This window comes from Ursus americanus, chromosome 5 (genome assembly GCF_024610735.1).
Source record: "Ursus americanus isolate L20-20 chromosome 5, mUrsAme1.1.p, whole genome shotgun sequence".
Classification (NCBI taxonomy): Eukaryota; Metazoa; Chordata; class Mammalia; order Carnivora; family Ursidae; genus Ursus; species Ursus americanus.
In genome coordinates, this window is record NC_142131.1 from 83,415,671 (window position 1) to 83,440,920 (window position 25,250).

At 35.9% G+C, this 25,250-nt stretch overlaps 1 protein-coding gene across 1 annotated transcript; it reads left to right on the forward strand.

Annotated features, from left to right (window-relative positions):
• The first annotated feature begins 23,291 nt into the window (after positions 1-23,291).
• LOC123804123 (olfactory receptor 2AK2-like) lies at positions 23,292-24,251 on the forward strand. The gene has a single exon (XM_087862469.1). The coding sequence runs from the start codon at positions 23,331-23,333 to the stop codon at positions 24,249-24,251; it is 921 nt and encodes a 306-aa protein (XP_087718595.1). The 5' UTR covers positions 23,292-23,330.
• The last annotated feature ends 999 nt before the right edge of the window (positions 24,252-25,250 follow it).

The window sequence follows — 25,250 nt, forward strand, 5'->3', positions numbered from 1 at the left end:
CCAAGAAAACTGGCAACCATTGCTGTGCTTTCAAAGACAATTGAAATGGGCAATTATGAGACATTACAGTAGTACAGTTGTCAAAAGATTCTATCTTGGAGCAAAGTGGTAATGGCAGACAAGCAAGAAGTGGCCAGCTTCTGGAGATGAGTAGAAAGCAGACCTTTGAGGCTTGTTGACAGAGACAATGCAGAATGTGAGGGAATCATGAGAACAAAGAATTGGGCTGAAATCTTGGAAGAAATACTGTAAGTGAGAAATCATCATTATTACTGTGGAGGAAAACCATAGGAGCAACATTTCCATTGTTGATTAGCCCCTCCCTTCTACTTTGGTCATCATTCAGCTTTCCATCAACACTGACAGAAGCTCTTATTAATTGACTCCAACAAAAGTTTCTCTTGTGCAACTGGCTTCTTTTGAGGTGCAACCTTAAAAATGCAAGCATTAATGCTATTGTTTTTATTGCTAACATTCCAATGTATGAATATATTTTTCTTTCATTGGGTCATTTGATATTTCCAGATGTTATGAATTTAAAAAAATGCTATAACACTCCCTATACAAAAGTTTTCTTTTGAGCATGTGTACTCAATTATTTTAGTATATAACAAGGAATAATGTTGTTTGGTCATAGATAAGGTGCATGCTTAATAAGACAATTGAATTGTCATATTAATATTAAATATTCCAAAAGGAATACATAAAGACTCCTTAGTGCTTAAGTACTGGTGTAAGTAATGCAGTGGATTGGTGCTTCACTTAAAATACTTCTGTGAAATCTCTTAGAGACTCATTGACATGTCTGTAACCATTGTCAATGATTTTCATAACAGTTTCAATTGTCTTAGAACACTCATTCTTGCTCCAAAATAAATGATATTATTTGTTCCATGGACATCTTTCTTTATTTAATCCATTTATGATATAATGTGCACCTCTACACCTGACATGAATCCAATAATTAAAACAGCACAATTATTAGATCTCTTCAGAGCTCTATCCTCTCTTCATACCTTCATTGTTCTGAATTTCTAGACTATCATTGTCTTGCTATAATCCGGTATTACCACATATACATTCATAGAAAAGTATAAGTGTTTACTATCAAGGTTTGAACTGTATACAAACATTTTATGGTGCAGGGTTTTTTTTTAAGAACTTTTCTGCAGTTGATAGTATTTTACTGTGGGCTATAGTATTTTACTGTTAGATAATATACTTTTTTATAACTTTAAAATATTTTTTTAACTTTCAGGTTGATGGAATATAGATTATTTTCAGTTTTTGCTGTTACATTTGTGCATTTATGAGTATATATATATATCCCCTGCTTCCCATGGATAAGAGTTTACACTGCATATAATCTTTTGACTGGAATTGCTGGTTCATAAGTCAAAACAATGGTCATGGTTTAGGAATTATGCCAAGTGATTTCTAAAATGGTAGCGATTTATATCTGTGAGATATATACATGCTATTTCAATGATCGACATCTCTGAGATTCAGATTTGTCAGTTGAGACATCTTAATTCTTAGCAATTGAATGGATCTAAATACTATTTAATTTTGAACGTTTTAATTGTTTTAAATGTTTTATACAAGTGAAATTTTGTGTTTTATATAAAATATTTTTTGGTATTCATTTGAATTCCAAATTTCCTTCAATATGAAGAAGAAAAATAAATACATTTGTGTAAGAAATGAAAATATGTTCTTTACTCTTTAAATTATCAGCTGGGGTCCCTAAAACAAAAAGACACATGGGCTAATGTAAAAAAAGCATACAAATATTTAACAAGCATTTTATAGGACACAGTGGTCTTAATAATTAAATGAAGTCCTCTAAATGTGGTTAAATTCAATGTTTTTTTATTAGGCTTAGTGAAGAGTAGATGGTCATGAAAAATACAAAGGACCACAAGGGTGTGAGCTAAATACAGCTAACTTGGGGAAACCTAGCAAGTTATATTTCTCTGGGTATCCTGTAGTTTTGTAGATCAGGTTGTTCCTTTCTTCCATGTACAATGAGGGCACTTCCCACACAAAGGACTTACAACAAAAAAGGTGCAACAAAGGACCTTTTTTTGTAATTCAAGTATGTTAACATACAGTGCTATGTTAGTTTTAGGTGTACAATATAATGATTCAATAATTGTATACATTTCTAAATGTTCATCAAGATAAACATACTCTTCATCTTCTTTATTTCTTCTACCCATCCTCCCACATATCTCCCCTGGCAACTACCAGTTCATTGTCTCTATTTAAGAGTCTGTTTTATCTTTCTTTGTCCCTTTTTCTACTTTACTTTTGTTTGGTTTTGTTCGTTTGTTTCCTAAATACCATTATGAATGAAATCATGGTGTTTTGTCCTTCTATAACTTATTTCACTTGGGATCATGCCCTCTAGGCCCATCCATGTTGTTGCAAGTGGGAAGATTCCATTCTTTTTTCATGGTTGACTCATATCATTTATATACATATATGTACATATGTATCTATATCTATATCATCTATCATATATCAATCATCTATCTGTCATCTGTCTATCATCTATCTATCATCCGTCTGTCATCTATCAACTTATCTATCTATACGACTTCTTTATCCATTCATTTATAGATGGATAGATCGTTTACTTCCATATCTTGGCTATTGCAAGTAATGTTGGAATAAACACAGGTACATATACCTTTTCAAATTAGTGTTTTTCTCTTTTTGTTGTGTAAATACACAGTAGTGGAATTACTAGATCATATGGTCATTCCTTTGTGGGGGAAGGGGGATCTGCATACTGTTTTCCACAGTGGTTGCACCAAGTTGCATTCCAGCCAACAGTGATGAGGGTACCTTTTCTCCATATCCTCCTCAACACTTGTTATTTCCAACCTTTTGCATACTAGCCATTCTGACAGTTATATGGTGATATCCTTTAGCAGTTTTAATTTTCATTTCCCTGATGGTTAGTGATGTTGAGTATCTTCTTATGTGTATGTTGGTTATCTGTCTTGTTTGGAAAAATGTTTTGATTTGTATTGTCCTGATATTAGTGATGTTTAGCATCTTTTCATATGACTTTTGACTGTCTGTATGACTTCTAGGCAAAAATATTATTCAGATTCCCTGTTCATTTTTAATCAGATTATTTGTTTTTAATGGTGTTGAGTTGTATGAATTCCATACATATTTTGGATATTAACCCTTTATTGATGATATCATTTGCAAATATCTTCTCCCATTCGATAGATTGCTTTCTGTTTGTTGATGGTTTCCTTTGCTCTGCAAAAGCTATTTGTTTTGGTGTAGTCCCAATAGTTTATTTTACTTTTGGTTCCCATGCCTGAGGATATGTATTTAGAGAAAATGTTAAAAAACAATGTGAAAGAATTTACTTTTCATTTTCTTTTAAGAGTTTTATGGTTTCAGATCTCACATTTAGGTCTTTAATCCAATTGGAGTTTATTCTTATATATGATATGAGAAAGTGGTCCATTTTCATTCTTTTGCATGTAGATGTCCAGTTTTTCCAAAACCATTTGTAAAAGAGCATGCCATGTCTCTATTGTATGTTTTTGCCTCTTTTTCCATAGATTAATTAATTATTCTATGGTCATCAAAGATATCGGCCTATAGTTTTGTTTACCTTTTTTATTTATTTTTCTAGTGCTTAATTGTTTTCTGATTTTTTGAAGATTATTTATTTATTTATTTGAGATAGAAGGAGAGAGTGAGCCACAGGAGTGGTGTGAAGGGCAGATGAATAGGCAGAGGGGAAGGAGAAGCAAACTTCCTGCTGATCATGGAGCCCTTCCTGGGGCCTGACCCAGGACCTGAGACAAAGTCAGTTGCTTAACCAACTGAGCCACCCAGGTGGCCCTGTGACTGAGCACCCCTGTAGTGTTTTATTATTTTTTCAGGATTTTATTTATTTATTTATTTATTTATTTATTTATTTATTTAAGAAAGAGAGAGAGCACAAGTGGGGTGAGGTATAGAGGGAGAAGCAGAGTCTCCACTGAGCAGGGAGCCCAGTGAAAGGCTCAATCCTGGGACACCGGGATCATGACCTGAGCCTAAGGCAAACACTTAACTGACTGAGCCACACAAGCACACCAACTCTTCAGTGTTTTAATGATATTGGTGTCAGAGTAATGCTTGTTTCATAGAATGAATTTGGAATATTTTTTTCTTTTTTAGTTTTTGAGAACATTCGGTATAAAATATTCTTTAAATTGTAGAATTCACCTGTAAAACCTGGACTTTTGTTAGTTGCGATATTTTTACTTACAGTTTCAATTTAATTACTGTTAATTGGACTATTTGAAACACAATGTTCAAAGGTTATTTGTTTACAGTAATGTATCCATTTCTTCCGGCTTCTCCAATATGTAGGCATATAATTTTTCAAATTCTCCTATGATCGTTTTTATTTCTGAGGTTTCAGGTGTTATTTCTCCTCATCCATTTCATTTTTTTGAAGTTTTTATTAACTTCCAGTTACTTACTGTACAGTAGAATATTAGATTTGGGTGTAGAATTTAATTATTTATCACTTACGTACATCACCCAGTGCTAATCACAACAAGTGCTTTCCTTAGTACCCATTACCTATTTAACCCAACACCCACCTCCCCTCCAGTAACTCTCAGTTTGTTCAGGAGAGTTAAGAGCCTGATTCCTGATTTGTATTTCTCCCCTCCCCCATATTTTCATCTGTTTTCTTGCTTAATTACCAAATATGAGTGAAATCATATGGTATTTGTCTTTCTTTGACATATTTCATTTAAGATAATACTATGTAGCTCCATCTACATCATTGGAAATTTCAAGATTTCATTCTTTTTTTATGACTGAATACTATACCTAGTATGTGATCTCTTCTGGAGAATATTCCATGTGCACTAGAAATTAATGTGTATTCTGCTGCTTTAGGATGAATTGTTCTGAATATGTCTGTTAATTCTATCCAGTCTAGTGCATCATCAAATCCCATTGTTTCCTTGTTAAGATTCTGCTTAGATGATCTGTCCATTGCTGTAAGTGAGGTGTTAAGTCCCCTACTATTACTGCAGTACTATCAATGAGTTCCTTTATGTTTATTCTTAATTGTTTTATATATGTCGTGTTCCAAAGTGTGGTGTGTAAATATTTAAAATTGTTAGATATTCTTGTATATAGACCCCCTTTATTATGATGCTGTGACTTTCTTCATGTTTTGTTACAGTCTTTCATTTAAAATATAGTGTTTTGTATTTTTCTTTCTGGTAAAAATATTGCTTTTCAAGTTTCTTTTGATGTCCGTTTGCATTTGAAAATTTCCTCCATCCCCTTACTTTCTTGTTCTTTTTCTTTTTCTTTTTCTTTTCTTTTTACACTCAGGCCAATACACTTTTATTCAAACAAATAGAATGTAATTCAAACCAGCATTCAATATGTTTTCTCAAAGCAATGAAATTAAGCTCTACCAGTAGGTCTGCTCAATATGTTTTCCCAATCAAATCCACTTGAACAAAGTGAAATATATTTATAATATAGATAACACATTTGTATTAAAAACAAATTCATTGAAACCAAGTTTCCCTTTGAACTGAGAGATAGAAATTCTAAGCAATTGCACAATTAGATCATAGAAACAGATGTATTTTTACTTTAGTGAAAAGCATTTCTATTCAGGTCCACTTTAAAATACACAAATGAATAATCAAAGTTGCTCCAACAATGTCTTTAATGGAGCATTTTCTGAAAAGTATGTCCTTTGGGGTTGAAGTACAATCTAGAAAATAAAACACACTTAGAGAAAAAGAATAGCACTGGGATCATGATTACAATAAATTCAGATTTGTAATGATTAAATATTTACGTATACCTATGTGCAGTTAGAGTAAAGTTGTTGGTCGTGTGCAAATGCATAACGATATGCTTGGGGACATTTTGTAGTTGTGTTTGCTTCCAAACCTCATCGTCCAGAAAAATCCTTCCTTATTGGCATTCAAACATGTTATAAATTCTCATCTGTCTGACCTTAACTAGGAATTACTGTGCATGGGAGAACTTGATGGAATGGGAGGGCATGTATTTGGATGGCCTTTTGGAGGAGATTTCGATCTTCGATGTCTAGATCACAAACTGTCTTTGAGTCTTCCAAAGAACCACGGAGAAGGAGAGCTACCTCCAAATGCCACACACCTTTTGGGGACCAGGAACAAAGTCCTTGCATACAAGCAAGAGCATCCAAATGCATTCCATCTCTATGCAGGACCAGCAGGTAGAGTCAGACCCTTATGTAGAGGGTCTAGAGAAACAAGTGTTCACTCTCCTGAGGGAATATTAGGGCCCCACTCAGTGGCCCACATAAACCCCATCCTGTCTGCCTCTTCAGTGATCCCCACAACCACCTTTTCTATTCTCTTCTACCTCGAGGTTGCAGGACCTAAAGACAGAAATGAAGTCCATCCCCTTACTTTCGATCTTCACGTGTCTTTAGGTCTAAAATGAGTCTCTCAGGGGTGCCTGGGTGGCTCAGTCTTTAAGTGACTGCTTTTGGCTCAGGACGTGATCCTGGGGTCCTGGGATCGAGCCCCACATCAGGCTCCTCCACTGGGAGCCTGCTTCTTCCTCTCCCACTCCCCCTGCCTGTGTGCCCTCTCTTGCTGTCTGTCTTTCACTCTGACAAATAAATAAATTTTTAAAAATCTTTAAAAAATAAATAAATAATTAACTAATTAATTAAAATGAGTCTTTCATAAGCCATCTATAGATGGGTCTTGTTTTATGTGTGTGTGTGTGTGTGTGTGTTTAATCCATTCTGATACCATATGTCTTTAGATTCAAGATTTTAGTCCAAATACATTCAGAGTAATTATTGATGATATGAATTTAGTGTCATTAATTATTTATTGTTTTGTCATTGTTTCTAGAGTCTTTCTTTGTTCCTTTCTAGTCTTTGTCACTTTTGATCTTTTACTTTCCCACTGAAGGAGTACCCTTTAATATTTCTTTCAGGGGTGTCTTCGTGGTCACAAACTCTTTAGTTTTTGTTGTCTGGGAGTCTCTATATCTCTCCTTCTATTCTGAATGAGAGCCTTGCTGGATAGAGTATTCCTGGTTGCAAGTTTTCCCAGTCAATGCATTGAATATATCATGCCACTATCTTCTGGCCTGTCAAATTTCTGTGGTGAGATCTACTCCTAACCTTATATTCTTACCCTTAAATTCAGGGAATTGGTTTGTCTTTGTGCTTTCAGGATTTTTTTTTCCCTTATGACTGTATTTGGCAAATTTATTTACAATATATATTGATATTGGTCTGCTTTTGTTGATTATCATGGGAGTTCTCTGTGTCCCCTTGATTTAGTTGTCTATTTCCTTTCCCATATTTGTGATGTTTTCATCTATTATTTCCTCATATAAGCCTTCTGCTCCCCCTTGCTCTCTTCTTCTTTTTCTGGGACTACTATGATATGAATGTGATTACATTTAATCGAGTCCTGAGTTCCCTAAGACTACTTCTCTGCTTGGAGATTTTCCTTTCCTTCCTTTGTTCAGCTTCACTATTTTCCATAATACTGTCTTCTCTATCACTAATTCATCCTCTGCATCTTCCAACCTTATGCTCATAACATCCAGTCAGTTTCAGGTCTTGGTTATTGACTTATTCATTTGAGCCTGATTGGTTTTAAGCTCTTTATTTCTATGATAAGAGTATCCTTGATATCTCCCATGCCCTTCTCAAGCCCAGCTTGTATGCTTATGATTGCTGCTTTAAATTCTTGATCAGGGATATTACTATTTCTATTAATCCCTGGAGATAAACATTTTATTGGTTTACATTTGGAAGGCATTTTCCCTTTGGCATCGTGTATAGGTCTCCATCTTCTTTTTTGTTTTAAGAGAAACTGTTACGTTTCCTGCTTCAGAGAGTAATGGCTTTATGAAGAAGAGTCATATACTGTCCAGCACCTGGTGCTTCAGTGTCTGTGGTGTGTGCTGCATGTACTCTGCTTCTGTGTTTTGGCTGCTCTATACCTCAGGTGTTGTCTGTAGAGTTTCTACTTTCCTGCAGTGGGCAGTGTTTGGGCATTGTCCAGAGTGTGGTGAGTGTTAATTAGGTGTGCTCTGGTCTGCTTTTAAAAGAAACCTGACGTTATTTAAACAGGTATGCCCTCCCAGAAGACCAAATAATTCCCCCTCATGTGCGCTAGGCATTTTGTTTTATTGCTATTTTCACCTTGTATGTAGCTGGGTTGCTTGCTTACTGATAGAAGCATAGTGCACATTGAACTATATCCCAACCAGGCCAACTTGAGTTTTCGAACTTCAAACATCAAGGAATTGGTGTGTCAGTAACCTGCACTGATCTTCTGAGGGAGTGTAGCAGCACTGAGACTGATGCAGGTTTGAAAAGGACTTGGAGCAAAGCAGCCTAAAGAAGAGTGTCCAGGTGAGCCACCCTCAGGAAGTGACTCTGTACATATGCTGAGGGACGTGGGAGTGAAATCATGCCTACTAGCTCTTTTGTCCCTGGAGAGGCAATGCCACCTCTCACAGATTCACTCCAAGAAGAGGGAACAGTCTCCCCAGTATTTCTTAGGTGATCTTCTGGTCATGCTGTGTGTCCTTGGGTGCCCTATATGTCTTCTCTCCAGTAGTAAACCTGTGCCCCTGGGTCCCCATCCCAGCTGATCCATAGTTCAATAAAACTCCAGTCTTTGAGATCCCCTCATTGAAAAAATCTCATGAGCATCAGCCCCTATTACTTTCCCAGTAAAGGCTTTGGGGAAGTGTTCTCCTTCTCCAAACTGCTGTGCACTCCTTTCTTCCTCTCTCCCTTGCTTTACTCTCTGATCAGGGATTCCTCCCTTCCACAGCACCAGTGATCCATTTCTCCCCCAAACCAGGTCTCCTCAATTCCTTTTCTTCTGCTTTGTGGCCTCTTCATTCCCCCAGTTTTGTATTTTGTATTGTCAGTCTTCAGATTGATTAGTTGGGTGTTCAGAATGATTTGATATTTAATTAGCTGTGTTCAAGGGACTAGGCAAGCCTAGATTCATCCTACTACTCTGCCACATTAGCTCCTTATCCTTAAGAATTACTTTTTTAAATAACCAACCTAACTAATTTAATTCTGTTGGTTCACAATTCACTTAAGATATTTTTTCTCACTCTGTATTAAGTGCAAATAACTGAAGCAACAAAGTTCATTATTGTTAAAATATTTTGTACTTAAATTTAGAGGTTGATTTATCCTGAAGAGGAATAAGTCAGCTTTAGTGCCTCTCACTTGCACAAGCCATTGAAAGGCCGTATCTTAATTACGTATTGTTTTTTTTTTCTTTTTTAGGTAAGAACCCGGGACTGTACATATCAGCTACTAAAATTATAGCTTTGTCCCGTGAAAGTTTAAAATTATTTCCATCAGTGACTAACCTTGAAGTAAGTGTTGATTACTTTCAGAACCCAATCTTTACTCAAAATCTGACATTTGGATTCCATAATTCCTATTCTTTTTTCATTGAAGACTGACATTCACTGATTAATTTCTAGAACACTCTGCCTGGGCTAAGTCTTTTCACAAGAAAAGGTTTTATTCTGTTTATTTTATTTAATATATTTTAATTCCTTTATAGTTGACATACACTTTTATATTAATTTCAGGTAAACAATATGTCCAGTATAGTTCACATGCACTGTTATATTAATTCCAGGTAACCAATACATTAATTTCAGGTAATTCAGCATTTGCGTATATCAACCATGTCCCACGCTGTCAAGTACAATGAAGGTATTTTAAAGAACAGTGAGAGGGAGGACGCAAGGTGGCAGAGGAGTAGGGGACCCCATTTCAACTGCTTCCCTGAATTTAGCTGGATATTTATGAAACCATTTGAACACACACAAAATCAGCCAGAGATTTAAGAATATATATCTGGATCTCTACAAGCAGAAATGCGACAGCTTTTTTTTGTGAGGTAGGACATGCAGAGTCATAAATCTGCAGGGAGATATAGGAAGATAAACAGAAGGGGGAGGGAGCCTCCATAAGCTGACTGTTGGAAAGTGATATAACACCAGAGTGCAAAACTGGAACCCTTAGAAATCTGCTCTAGTGAGAGACATCCCTCTCTGCATGGGACTCTGGGAATGAAAAGGCAGAATTTTAGGTATTGCATTGTGGTCTCAGAATACAAGGAACCGGGGCGCCTGGGTAGCGCAGTCGTTAAGGCGTCTGCCTTCGGCTCAGGGCGTGATCCCGGCGTACCGGGATCGAGTCCCACATCGGGCTCCTCCGCTGTGAGCCTGCTTCTTCATCTCCCACTCCCCCTGCTGTGTTCCCTCTCTCTCTGGCTGTCTCTCTGTCACATAAATAAATAAAATCTTTAAAAAAAAAAAAAAAAAAAAAAAAAAAGAATACAAGGAACCGCAGGGAAAAGGGGATGCCTGATACAGTAGAGTGCCCTAGCAGTGGAGCCAGGAAGCAGATTATGGTCAGCAATCCCAGGTAGGGACACTTAGTTCGATTTGCTACAAAACCTGAGCTGGGCAAGTAGAAAATCACTCTTTCTTTGAGCAGCCTGAAAAAATCTGGATACCATGCCTGCAACTGGGCAAAATCTTGCAGGGTGGTAGCGCACCAGAAAGGACATTAGAGCAGCACCCAGACATGCTTCAGGAACTTTGGGTGAGTGCATGAGCCCACTTGCAGTTTTAGAAATACAAAGGGCAGCGGCACTCTTGGGCTCCTGTGACTACCTCTGAAAGAATTTCTATGGGCATCCACCATGGCAGGTTACAGTTTTTGGCAGCACATTAATAAGTAGAGACTGTTTATCCTGGAGGGTTTATTACAGAGGGTAGATGGTGAATTGTCTGGCTTGGAGCCAAAGCTTTCAGTATTGTCATTTTTGCTCTGATCCTCTGAAGAGGCATGGAAAGCCTCCAGGGAACAAAAGCCACACAGAAGACAGGTTTCTACTGAGCCAATCCCACTGACAGGGGGTTTAGCAATACTGCACAGACAGGGTTACCTGAGAAACAGTGTATCAGGGCCCTCTCCAGAAGACAAGCTGGAAGAACAGGTGAATGGCAATCCTATGGATCCCATAAGTCTAAAATCCCAAAGGCAGGTGTAAATAGTGTAATGAGCTCTAGGTGTGGCTCATGGTTTGCTTATTTTTCAAATAAAATTATTGGTTTTTTGTTTCTTTTTCTTATGCTTTTTCTCTGTTTTCTTTTGCTTTTTACCTTCTCCTCATTTCAACTAGATGTCTATTACATCAACTTATATTTCCTAATCACTTCTTGACTTCTATTTTTTCAAACCTATATTTTTTATAAATAAAAACTTTATTTTAGTCCTTTTTCTCACTCTATTCCATTTTACCTTCATACATATATACAAGTTTTATTTTCCTTGTAATTTGGGGTCATAATGTCCTCTAAAACACAGGCAAAAATACACCCAGGAATAACTGTAATACCCTGCTTTGTCCACACTGAAAGCTCAATGCCCCCTTCAACTATGCCATTTTGATTTTTTTAAATTACTTTTAAATTTTATTCTTGTGTTTCATTTTGGCCTTTTTTTTCAGTGGTAGCTTCTGAACACTACAGATTTTGCTAGGTTGCATCCTGTTTGGCTCATAGTTGACATTTTGGACTCTAGTCATTCACTGTATCCCCCAACAGAATGACTAGAGGAGGAACTCTCAAAAGAGAATGGAACCAAGGACAATGGCTTCTGCCACAGGACTAATGGATATGGATATAAGCAAGATGTCAGAGACAGAATCATAAAGTCATAAAGTCAATAACTAAGTATGAAAAAAGCATTAGTGACACTATAGAATCAATAAGAGAAGAAATGAGATCTAATCAGGCTGAATCAGAAAATGGTATGAATGAGATGCAGTCTAAATTGGGTACTCTAACAGCCACGGTAAATGAGGCAGAAGAGAGGGTTAGTAATCTGGAAGATAAACTGATGGAAAGGAAGGACATTGAGGAAAACAGATAGACTTCTAGTAGCACATGAAGAAAGGACTGTAGAGATTAATGATGCCATGAAATGGTCCAACATCAGAATTATTGGGATCCCCAAGGATGTGGAGAGAGACAGAGGGCTACAAGGTATATTTGAGCAAATCACACCTGAGAACTCCCCTAGTATGGGGAGGGAAACAAGCATTTGAGTCCAAGAGGCAGAGAGGACCCCTCCCAAAATAAATAAAAATTGATCAGCCCCATGACATATAATAGTGAAGCTTGTAAAACTTACTGAAGTTTGCTATTCTGAGAATAGCCAGGGAGAGGATATCCCTTACATACGGAGAGAGGAACATCAAAATAACATCAGACATATGCACAGAAAACTGACAAGTCAGAAAGGGCTGAAAAGACATATTCAGGGTACAAAATGAGAAGAATATGCAGCTCAGAATAGTTTATCCAGCAAGGCTGTCATTCAGAATGGTTGGGGAGATGAAGAGCTTCCAGGACAGGCAGAAACTGACAGGCAGAAACTGAAAGAATATGTGACCACTAAGCCAGCACTGAAAGAATTGTTAAAAGGGGTCCTGTAAGTGAAGACAGACCCTGGAGTCAAATAGACCAGAAGAAACAGAAAATCATCAGAAACAGGGACTTCACAGGCAATACAATGGCACTAAAGTCATATCTTTCAATAATTACTCTGAATGTAGATGGGCTGAATGCTCCCATGAAAAGAAAAGGTTTCAGACTGGATACAAAAACATGACCCTTCCATATGCTGGCTCCTAGAGACTCATTTTGAATCTAAAGACACCTCCAGTTTGAAGGTGAGGGAATGGAGAACCGTTTACCATACAAATGGACATCAAAAGAAAGCTGGATAGTCCATAGTCTCTCATGAGAAACAAACTGAGGCCCTCAGAGGGGAGGGGGGTGGGGGAATGGGATAGACTGGTGATGGGTAGTAAGGAGGGCACGTATTGCATGGTGCACTGGGTGTTATACACAACTAATGAATCATTGAGCTTTACATCGGAAACCGGGGATGTACTGTATGGTGACTAACATAATATAATAAAAAATCATTTAAAAAAAAGTTCATAATAATAAAAAAAAGAAAGAAAGAAAGCTGGATAGCAATCCTCATATCAAATAAATTAGATGTTAAACCAAAGACCATAGTAAGTTATGTAGAGGGGCACCATATCATACTTAAAGGGTCTAACCAACAAGAACATCTAACAACTCTAAATATATATATGCCCCCAATGTGGGAGCAGCCGATTATATAAAACAATTAATAACCAAAATAAATAAACATATTGATAGTAATACGTCAATATTATGAGACCTCAACACACCACTCAAAGCAATGGAGAGATCATGTAAGTAGAAGATCGACAAAGAACCAAGAGCTGTGAAAGACACATTTGACCAGATAGTCATCATAGATGTATAGAGAACATTCCATCCTAAAACAACAGAATACCCATTCTTCTCTAGTTCACATGGAACTTTATCCAGAAAAGACCACATACTGGGTCACAAATAAGGTCTCCATTGATACCAAAAGATAGAGATTATTCCCTGCATATTTTCAGACCACAATGCTTTGAAACTGGAACTCAATTAGAAGATGAAATTTGGAAGGAACTCAAATGCTTGGAAGTTAAAGACAATCCTGCTAAAGAATGATTGGGTCAACCAGGAAGTTAAAGAAGAACTTAAACAATTCATCGAACCTAATGACAACAAAAACACTTCAGTCCAAAACCTCTGGGATACTGCAAAGGCGGTCCTAAGAGGGAAATACATAGTCATTCAAGCCTCTCAAAAATTAGAAAAATCCCCAAAGCACAAGCTAACTTTAAACCTAAAGACCCTGGAGTAAGAACAGTAAATAAATCCTAAAACAAGCAGGGAAAGAAAAATAATCACTATTAGAGCAGAAATCAATGAAATAAAAACTAGATAAACATAGAAGCCAGTTCCTTGAAAGAATTAACAAGATCAATAAACCTCTGGCCAGACTTATCCAAAAGAAAAGGGAAGAGGCCCAAATCAGTAAAATTATGAATGAAAAGGGAGAGATCACGACTAATACCAAGGAAAAGGAAACAATTATTAAAATTATTACCATTAACTATACCAACAAATTAAGCAACCTAAATGAAATGGATGCCTTCCTGGAAACTTGTAAACTACCAAGACTGAAACAGGAAGAAACAGATAATCTGAATAGACCAATACCCAGCAAGGAAATTAAAGCAGTAATCAAAAACCTCCCCCAAAATGAGTCCAGGGCCGGATGGCTTTCCAGGGTAATTCTACCAGATATTTAAATTAGAAATAATACCTATTCTACTGAAACTGTTTCAAAAATTAGAAATGGAAGGGAAAGTTCTGAAGTCATTCTATAAGACCAGCATTACCTTGATCCCAAAGCAAACAAGGACCCCATCAAAAAGGAGAATTACCGACCAATATCCCCGATGAAAACGGATGCCAAAATACTCACAATGATACTAGGCAATAGGATACAACAGTACATTAAAAGGATTGTTCACCATGACCAGGTGGGATTTATTCCTGGGATGCAAGGGTGGTTCCACATTTGAAATCAATCCACATGATAGATTACATTAATGAAGTAAAAAACAAGAACCATATGATACTCTCAATTGTTGCAGAACAAGCATTTGACAATATACTGCATCTTTTCCTGATAAAAACTCTTCAAAGTGTAGGCATAGAGGGAAAATACCTCGATACCATAAGAGCAATCTCTGAGAAGCCCACAGCAAATATGATTATCGATGGGAAAAACAGAGCGCTTTTCTCTTAAGGTCAGGAACACGAAAGGGATGCTGACTCACACCATTATTGTTCAACATAATCCTAGAATTCCTGGCCTCAGGAATCCACAACAAAAAGTGATAAATGGCTTTCAAATTGTCAAAGAAGAAGTAAAACACTCTCTCTTTCCAGCTTACATGATACTTTATGTGGAAAACCCAAAAGACTCCACCCCCAAATTACTAGAATTCATACAGCAATTCAGCAGCATTGCAGGAATCAAAATCAATGCACAGAAATAGATTGCATTTCTATATACTAACAATGTAACTGAAGAAAGATAAATTAATAGTTGATTCAATTTACAATAGCACCAAAAAGTGTAATATACCTAGGAATAAACCTAACCAAAGAGGTAAAGGGTCCATACTCTAGAACCAAGCCATTATGAAAGAAATCAAGGAAAACACAAAGACATGGAAAGACAATTGATGCTCATGGATTGAAGCATAAACATTGTTAAAATGTCTATGCTGCCTAGATCAGTCTACAGTTTTAATGCAATCCCTATCATAATATCACCAACATTTTTCACAGAGCTGGAAGAATCCTAAATTTTGTATAGAACCGTAAAAGATCCCAAATTGCCAGGAGAATATTGAAAAAGAACACCAAAGCTGGTGGAATCACAATGCCCTGACTTCAAGCTGTATTACAAAGCTGTGATCATCAAGACAGCATGGTATTGGCACAAAAACAGACACATGGATCGATGGAACAGAATAGAGACCCCCAAAATGGACGCTCAACTCTAATGTCCACTAATCTTCAACAAATCAGGAGAAAATATCCAATGGAAAAAAGAGTCTCTTCAATAAATGGTGCTGGGAGGATTGGAAGGCCATATGCAGAAGATTGAAATTGGACCATTCCATTACACCATACACAAAGATAAACTCAAAATGGATGAAAGACTTCAATGTGAGACCGGAATCCATCAAAATCCTAGAGGAGAATATAGGCAGTAATCTCTTCGACATCAGCCTCAGCAATTTCTTTCAAGACACGCCTCTAAAGGCAAGGAAAACAAAAGCAAATATGAACTTTTGGGACTTCATCAAGATAGTCTCTAGGTTTTCAAACTGGAGAACTATCATCCATCTAAGTAGAAAAACTCTCTTGATAGCCATGCCTGAAGTCTTTATCTCAGACATTCAAGTTCATGACACAAAGCCTTCACCATAGCAAGTCAAACAGGGGAAAGGAGGGAAAACCGAGTGGGAAAAAAATCTGAGAGGGAGGCAAACCATGAGAGACTCTTAACTATAGGAAGCAACCTGGGTGGGGGGATTGGGAAACTGGGTGATGGGATTATAAGGAGGGCACATGATGTGAAGAGCACTGGGTATTACATGCAACCGATGAATTATTGAACTCTACTTCTGAAAATATTGATGTTCTATATGTTGTTCTACAGTTATTTTGGTTTCTATTTCATTGATTTCTGCTCTAATCTTTATTAATTTTTGTGTCCTGCTTTGTTTAGGCTTTACCCTCTGTTCTTTTTCCAGCCCCTTTAGGTGTCTTTTCTAGTTTCTTGAGAAACCTTTGTCTTCATATCTACTTTCCTCTTAGGACTGCCATTGTTTCATCCTAAAGGTTTTGAACAGGTGTGTTTTGATTTTCATTTGTTTCCATGATTTTTAAAATTCTTCTTTATTTTACTGTGTGACCCATTCACTTTTTAGTAAGGTGTTCTTTAGCCTTCAAGTATTTGTGTTCCTTCCAAATTTCATCTTCCGATTAAGTTCAAGTTCCAAAGCGTTGTGGCCTGAAAATATGCAGGGAATAATCCCAATTATTTGGTGCTGGTTGAGACCTGATTTGAGACCCAGTATGTGACCTATTCTGAGGAATGTTCCATGTGCACTTGAGAAGAATGTGCATTCTTTGTTTTAGGATGGAATGCTCTGTATGTATTTGTGAAGTCCATCTGGTCCAGTGTACCATTCAAAGTCTTTGTTTCCTTGTTGATCTTCTGCTTAGATCATCTGTCCATTGCTGTGAGTGGGGTGTTGAAGTCTTCTACTATTATTGTATCAATGTGTTTCTTTAATTTGGTTATCAGTTGCTTGATAGGATTAGCTGTTCCCAAGTTAGGAGCATAAGTATTTAGAATTGTTATATCTTCTTGTTGGATAGTTCCTTTGAGTATGATATCATGTCCCTCTTCATTTCTTATTACAGTCTTTGTTTTAAAATCTAATTTGTCTGTTATAAGGATTGCTATCCCAGCTTCCTTTTGATGTCCATTAGTATGATAGATGGTTATTTGCCCTCTCACTTTCAATCTGGACATGTATTTGGGTTCAAAATGAGACTTATAGACAGTATATGGATAGGTTTTGATTTTTTATCTACTTTGATACTCTGTGTCTTTTTTTGGAGCCTTGAGCCCATTTACATTCGGAGTAAATATTGAAAGATGAATTTAGTGCCATTGTATTACCTATAAATTAAGTAATTCTCTGTATTGTCCCTGTTCCTTGATGACCTTTGTGACTTTTGGACTTTCTCTTTGCGTAAAGGATCTCCTTTCATATTTCTTGCAGAATAGGTCTTTTGATCACATTTTTTTTTTTACTTTTGTTTGTCCTGAAAGACCCTTATCTTTCCTTCTCTTCTGAAAGTCATCCTTGCTGGGTAAATAATTATTGTTTGTGTGTTTTTCTCATTTAGCACCCTGAATATATCATGCCAGTCCTCTCTGACCTGCCAGGTGTCTGTGGATAGGTCTGTCATCAGCTTTATGTTTCTATTCCTATAGATTAAGGACCTCTTGTCCCAAGCTTCTTTCAGGATTTTCTTTTTGTCTCTGAAATTTGCAAGCTTCAATATTATATGGTGGGGTGTTGATCTATTTTTATTGATTTTAAGGGGGATTCTTTGTCCTTCCTGGATTTGAACACCTGTATCCTTCCCCAGATTACAGAAGTTCCCAGCTATTATTTTGCTCAAATGTATCTTCTGCCCCTCTCTCTTCCCTCTTCCTCTAGGAACCCAGTTATTGTAATTTTGATTTTCTTTATGATATTGCTGAACTTTTGAATCATCCCCTCATGAACTAGTATTTGTTTGTCTCTCTTTTCTTCAGTTTATTTCCCATTATTTTATCTTCTATATCACTAAATCTCACTTGTGACTCATTAAGATTCTCCATTTTTATTGATTCTCAGGAATACCCTTTTTTAGTTTGATGTGATTAGATTTTAGTTCTTTCATTTCTCCATTAAGGAATTCTCTAGAGTATTCTGTGTTTGTTTTCAAGTCCACATAGTATTTTTATAATTGTTATTCAGAATTCTACCTTGGACATCTTACTAAATTATTAAGTCTCTGGTAATTATTACTGCCCCATGTTCCTTTTTCTGGGAATTTTTCCTTCTTGTCATTTTGTTCAGAGAAGAATAGAGGAATGAGAGAACAAATACAACAATATCAACCGTGACCCAGTGAAATACACACTAGAAAAATCAGAAGAGGTCAGAAACCAAAAAAGGAAAACAAAAAGAAAAAAAGGAGAATATAATCAAACAGGTGGTCAGAACAGGATGATACCCCAAGTTCTGGGTGTATTTTGGTCTGTTTGTTAGAAAACACTAGATCTCAAAATTGTAAAGAAAAATAATCTTATATATATTTGGATATAGATATAGATAGATATAATTATACAAAAATAAAATTGAATACAATGAAATGAAGCCAAATATAAAGAATATATTTAAGAAATGTAAATGTAAAAATGAAAATTCAAAAAGACTTTAAAAAAGGGTTGATTAAATAAGAAACTACTTGTAAAAGAAAATAAAGAAGAAGGATATTTTAAACTGAAAGACTAAAAATCACAAGAAGGAGCATCAAATTCTATATACTATTTTTCCCTAGTGAAGGAGTTTTTCAGTCCTGAGTGATCCATAAACTTGGTATTCACCTGGTGATCCTGGTAGTCTTCTGGGGGATGGACCTGTTCCACTGATTCTCAGGTGTCTTTGCCTAGATGGAGTTGCACCACCGTTAACAGGAGGTCAGGCTCAGTGTAAGTGACTCTGTGTTACTCTGTGCTGCTTTTGTTCTCTGAAGGCTTTCAGCACTGCTTTAAAGGATGAAAATTAAAATGATGGTACACTGATCTCCAGGCCTGGAGCTGGAGGATTGCAGCCCCCACTCTTCAGTGTGCCCTCAAGAAAAAACAGTCATTTACTTTTGTCTCCCTGGTTTTTCTTCTCACTCTTTGCTCACCCAGCCTGTGAGCAAGTATTTATATCCTAGACACACAACCCCAATTCAAGTCTCCAAACTCTGCAGACTCCTGAAGCACACACATGTGCCTTCTTCTTAAGGAATGAAGAGGTTCTCACTGTGGTTCTGCCCCTTGTTGGGTCCCTGTTTTGAGAGTGGTCAACCAATCCTACACTGATTCATGGTTTATGGCAATGCTTAGCTGAAAGCCCACTCCTGGCCTCACTGATTGCAACCAGGTTCCTGGTTCTAATGCTTGGGAGCTCTGCCACACTCAGGCACCCCATTCTTTCTTTGACCCCAGGGATACAGGGATCATACTGTTCCACTTAGGATTCTGCCACCTGAGAACCTTTCAGGCATGGATGTCCCTCACCAGAGCAGACTTTTAAAAGTTCCAATTTTGCACTCCTCAGCTATACCACTTTCCAGTAGTCAGCTTGAGGAAGATTGCTCCCCCTGCATTTTATCTTCCAATATATCCCCTCAGGTTCACTTTTCTCTACTTCCTACCTTGCCAAAAGTGGTTGCTTTTGTATTTGTAGAATTACAGGAATTCTTTTCTTAGATCTCAGGTTGAATTCACAGGTGTTCAAAATGATTTGATAGCTATCTAGCTGAATTCTAGGGATGAGATGAAATGAAGGGCCTCTACTCTTCTGCAATTTTCCTCTGAATCTCCTTTCTATTATTTTTGTTTCTGTTTCTAATCTGAGCATAGGTGTTGCCATATATTATCCCATAAAATTAGTTAAGGAGGTTGACTGGTTAAAATTCAATCTCATTTTAATTTCTACCAATTAACTAAGTATTATTTCTATAGGAAAAATATTAAGTGAATATCTTGCTATTATTTCAATTTCTGTGTCTGAACTTGGGCACAATTTGCACATTAAGGAATTTTGAAACCTAGTCCTTCTTCCATAAGCAAGCCAATATTCTTAAGATTACTATATCAGAAAAATTCACTAGTTAACAGGTAACAACTCTTATGTCATGTAATTCCCCAGAAATTCTTACCTATCTCTACACACAAAAAATCCAACTATATGTCAGTGGTTATTAATAATTCAGACTTCAAATCCATATGCACATTCTAAAGGGAAAATCCTTTAATTAATACTTTTTAAAGCCCTATTAGATAGGATTGGTGACAGGGTTGTTTTCATTTTTACAAATACATGACAGCACTTGGCCAGAACTCATATTTTTTTCTTCTTTTGGATCACTGACACAAACTCTAATGAAGCAACATATGTAATGCATAATATGTGATTAATTGTGGACTAGAGACCAAGTTTTCCCAATAGGGCTGTTGAAACCAAAATATGAGTTTCCACCATCATTAGGCAGTCAGTCCATTTGCCTTGAGAGATTAAAAATCTTACATAAAGGGAAGCAAATTTCTATGTATGTTTAAATCATGTTTTCTACTAAATTTAGTAGAAATTTAGCTAAATGATTGAAGTCTTATTGTCTATGGAAAAAAAGGGAAAAAATCAATATAATCTTACAGACTTGGAGAACATTAACAGTTCCTAAAACGAGTCTCAAATTAGAGATTTAGGTGTTAAACATTTTTGGATTTCTCTTGGAATCATTTTTTTTCTGTTTTTCAGATGTGCCACCCTAAATAGCTTGATTATTCAGAGTATATTTGGTTCTGCCAAATATATATATGATCAACAAGTAATGTAGTTCTACTAAATTTTCTTATTAAAATAGAAATTGCTGTGACTGCTACCCTCTGGTAGGTGTTAGGAATACTTCCTATGCACACTATTGCAGATACATCTTTCATCATTTTTTAATGTTTCATTTTAAGAATAAAATTCTAGAAGAATGAGACACAGCTCTATATAACAGGGTATATGCATCAAAGGAAATTACTTTTAGATTATTTTATAAAAGTAAACAAAATTTTTATGTCTGCTCATCAAGAAGAAAATATACTATTTTAAGGAAATATCTTTTTGTTTAGTTTTGAAGACATGGCTTGGTGAAGGGAAAGAAATCTTCATAGTTTCAATCACTCAACTGGTAAACAAGTGTTTAATCTTCTGAGTTCTCTGAAGTAAGTGAAAAGAATTTGGTGTGCCTTGATGAGTTTACTACAACTTATACTGAAAAAGAAAACTTGCAAATAGTGTCAAACACTATTTAAAGAAATTCATTTCATTTTGATGATTATGTAGTGTGAATTCTATTATATATCTGCCATCAGCATATTCTCAAAGGGACTATTTCTGAGTGGCTATGTTATCAACATATTACTAAACAATTAATGAAAAAGAATATGGAGGTAAGTATTTGATATTTGTTTGGCCTTATATTGAATTTGAATCATGCCAGCCTTAACAGACAAAGGAGATGGAGGATATTTTGCCACATTGACATAGGACAATGTTTGGTAGCACTGGGTACCTCTTACCTAAGAGAGCATGACTTTGGAACGTCCTTGTATTCTTGACGGGGCTAGTGAACATATTTTTTTTTCTTTCTTCTTTAACCCCTAACATTTTACCTTATGTTTAGCATAAAGTTATATAGAACAATATTTTTGAAATAATTAAAGTATGTAGAAGTAAAGAATTTCAGGAAATGAAAAAATACATGCTGAGAATTTTATGTGGTTCTATTATTTTTGGAAGTTTTATGGTTCCATATGTCATGAATATAATTAATATTTATATTTTGAAGAAATACATTTTGATATTTACCTTATAATTGACTGAAAATATGAAGGAGGTAACACTTTTTCTAAACGTATGGCTTCCATTGCTACTCATTGATTTTGTTTATATCTCCTGTGAGTTACCAAATTCCTTTACCTTAAATAAAAACAACACTTAAGATTTTAATAAAAGCAGAATCCAAAATTCAAGGCAAGTGTGGAGGAAAATAATGAAAAAATATGTGGGAACAATGATAAGTACCATGAGGTTTTATTATGCTGAATATGACTGTAGATATAAGTCCATAATTGATAAAGTTGTTTAAGTAGAAATTTTTGACTTTCAGTTTATGGATCTAATAATATTAAACCTGTTCTGAATTCTACAATAGTAAATTTTAATATTGCTTTCTTTCTTCTTCCAAATTTCCGGTTTGGGTGCAAAACAAACTTGAAGATGATGTTACTTTAAATTTCTTACTTCATATTGAAATTCCAAATATTACTTAATGCACCAGAGCAAAATGATAATTACAATTGTTTTAAGATTGGTAATCGTAATTTTTAAATTATATTGGTGAACATGATAACAGTTGTCAGGCTTCAATGTATTTATTTTTAATTAATCTAATTTGAACTCACATTTGGAATTTCATCTACACCTAGAAAGAAAGTGGTTTTGGGTGTTGGAAGAGGTGTCTGGGTGTTAGAGAATTTCTTTTTTGGGGAAAGTAGATGCATGATACCTTTCAGGTGCTTCTCATCATAACACGTACTGTTATACTTTTTTTCCTCATCTATTGAGTGAAATAATTTTTAAATTATTTTTTATAATACAATATGTGGCATAATCTAAAATTAATTTCTTGAACTTTGGGGAACAATTTTTACAGCATTATTTTTTTTTAATCATTACCATAGTATTACCTTTTGGAATAAAAGTAGGGGAAAAAGAAAAATAAAACTGATTAGATAACTTTGTATATGTTCTAAAACTGCCTACAAATTCTGTACTTAAAGAAAGAAAAAAAAGAAGAAATATGTGTTTTTCAACGTGGACATAAATTTACAATGTGTTTAGTACTGTCATAAATTAATTGGGTTATGGAGTGTGATTAATACATCTGATGACCAAAAAATATAGAGCTTGGAGAGGGTTTCTGTTGTAATGAGCACTGGGTACTATATAAGACTGATGAATCACAGACCTGTAACCCGAAAACAAATAATACATTACATGTTAATTAATTGCATATAAATTTTAAACAAAGAGCTAAGAAAATTAAGTAAGCAGAAAATATCTAAAAGTCGCTGTTTGTAAATATGTTGATTCATTTCTGATCATACAGAGTTTGTTATCTGAAAGTTATCAATTTAATATAATTTTGTTTTCCATTCATTTTGGGTGGAAAACAAAAGTAGTGAACATTCTGGATACTTTCCTTGCCTGGGGAAAGTGTCTGGTGGCAATTCAACTCATTTAATAATATTTTCTTTTCTATTAAAAGGCAGTCATTGTCTTTACGTGGAATCTTCAGATATGATCTGCTCTGATATTTTGCATTAAACGATGAAGACAGGAAATCAAAGTATTGAAACAGACTTTATACTTTCTGGTCTTTTCCAATATGGTCGCATGGGCACTTTCCTCTTTGTTGCCATTGTAATCCTCTTTGCAGTGGCTCTGATGGGGAATATCATACTGATCCTCCTCATCCGACTGGACACCAGACTCCACACTCCAATGTACTTGCTACTCAGTCAGCTCTCCTTCATTGATATAATGAACATTTCCACCACAGTGCCCAAGATGACCACTGACTTTCTGACAAATAGTAAGACCATTACTTTTTTAGGCTGTGAGATTCAAACATTTGTGTTCATAGTCCTTGGTGGAACTGAAGCTCTTCTCCTTGGTTTCATGTCTTATGATCGATATGTAGCCATCTGTCACCCTTTGCACTATCCTGTACTCATGAGCAAGAAGATCTGTTGGTTCATGGTCACATGTGCATGGACCAGTGGTTCTATCAATGCTTTAGGACATACATTGTATGTATTTCATCTTCCATTTTGTAGATCACGGGTCATCAACCACTTTTTCTGTGAACTTCCATCTCTATTACAACTGGTGTGTCAGGACACTTCCACATATGAGTACACAATCATTCTGAGTGGGCTTATTATCCTGCTCCTGCCATTCATGGCTGTTCTAGCTTCCTATGCACGTGTACTTACTGTAGTGTTCCAGATGAGCTCTGGTAAAGGACAGAGAAGAGCTATTTCCACTTGCTCCTCTCACCTGATTGTGGCAAGCTTATTCTATGTGACTGGTCTCTCCACCTACACAAGGCCACACTCCTTGCATTCTCCAGAGCAAGATAAGGCAGTGGCAGTGTTTTACACCATCATCACACCTCTTCTGAACCCATTTATCTACAGCCTGAGGAATAAGGAGGTTATTGGGGCCATGAGAAGACTGTTGGCCTAATGGATATTTGTTTTTGAAATGTCACTTTGGGAACCCCTTACTGATTGAGATTGAATGACATAGATCACTTTGCCTTGAATGCTGTTTTGAAGCATGTAAACCCTGTGAAATTTGAAAAAATAAATAAATTGATAAATATATTGATTCCCACTGGCTTCAGAATGGCTTAATCATACTTATTGAAACTGGATGGATTTCCCATCTGGAAGCTGGGAAGATGGTGTTATTGTCAACATTGGCTAGTTTCTGAAACCATAGATTTCATCCTTGTCAACTCAATGTTTGCCTCTCACAGCAAATATCTTGCAATGTCCTCCTTAATATCTGAAATGCAATGAAAAGGAAATATAACCTATTGAAACATATACATTAAAATGATCTATGCAAAATACATAATCTTATGTAGATCAGAGTATTTAATTCACTCATTCATGTGTACACTCAACAACTGATTTATTGCTCTATGTGTGTGTAACTGCTACAGGCATTGGTGATATGGAAGTAAAGAAAAGTAAGAACCAACAGAAATCTTTAAACTCATCAAGTTTGCATTTCAATACAGAAAAATATATAAAATTAATACAATAACATGAATAATTTAGATTATGTCAAATATAGTAATTAATAGAAAAACTGCTGGATATGGGAAAGGTTAAACCAGAGAGTTTTGTAATTTTAAATAAAATATTCCAATAGGGGCAACTATGAGAATGATACTTGGTAAAAATTTAACTTAGCTGAAAAAATAATTCAAATGGATATGTCAAAAAGAATGTTCTTGACATAGGAAAGCGTAAATGAAAAAGTTTAGAAGAGGAAACGTGACTCACAAGACAAAGAAAATGAATGACGGAATTGGTGGGCTCTAGGAAATGAGTAGTAATAGATCCTACATTTTAATTGTGGGTTGACGATTGTGAGGCACTTGGTTTTTAATCCAAGAAAATTGGCAACCGTTGTTATGCTTTCAAAGAGAATTGAAATAGGCAATTAGGAGAC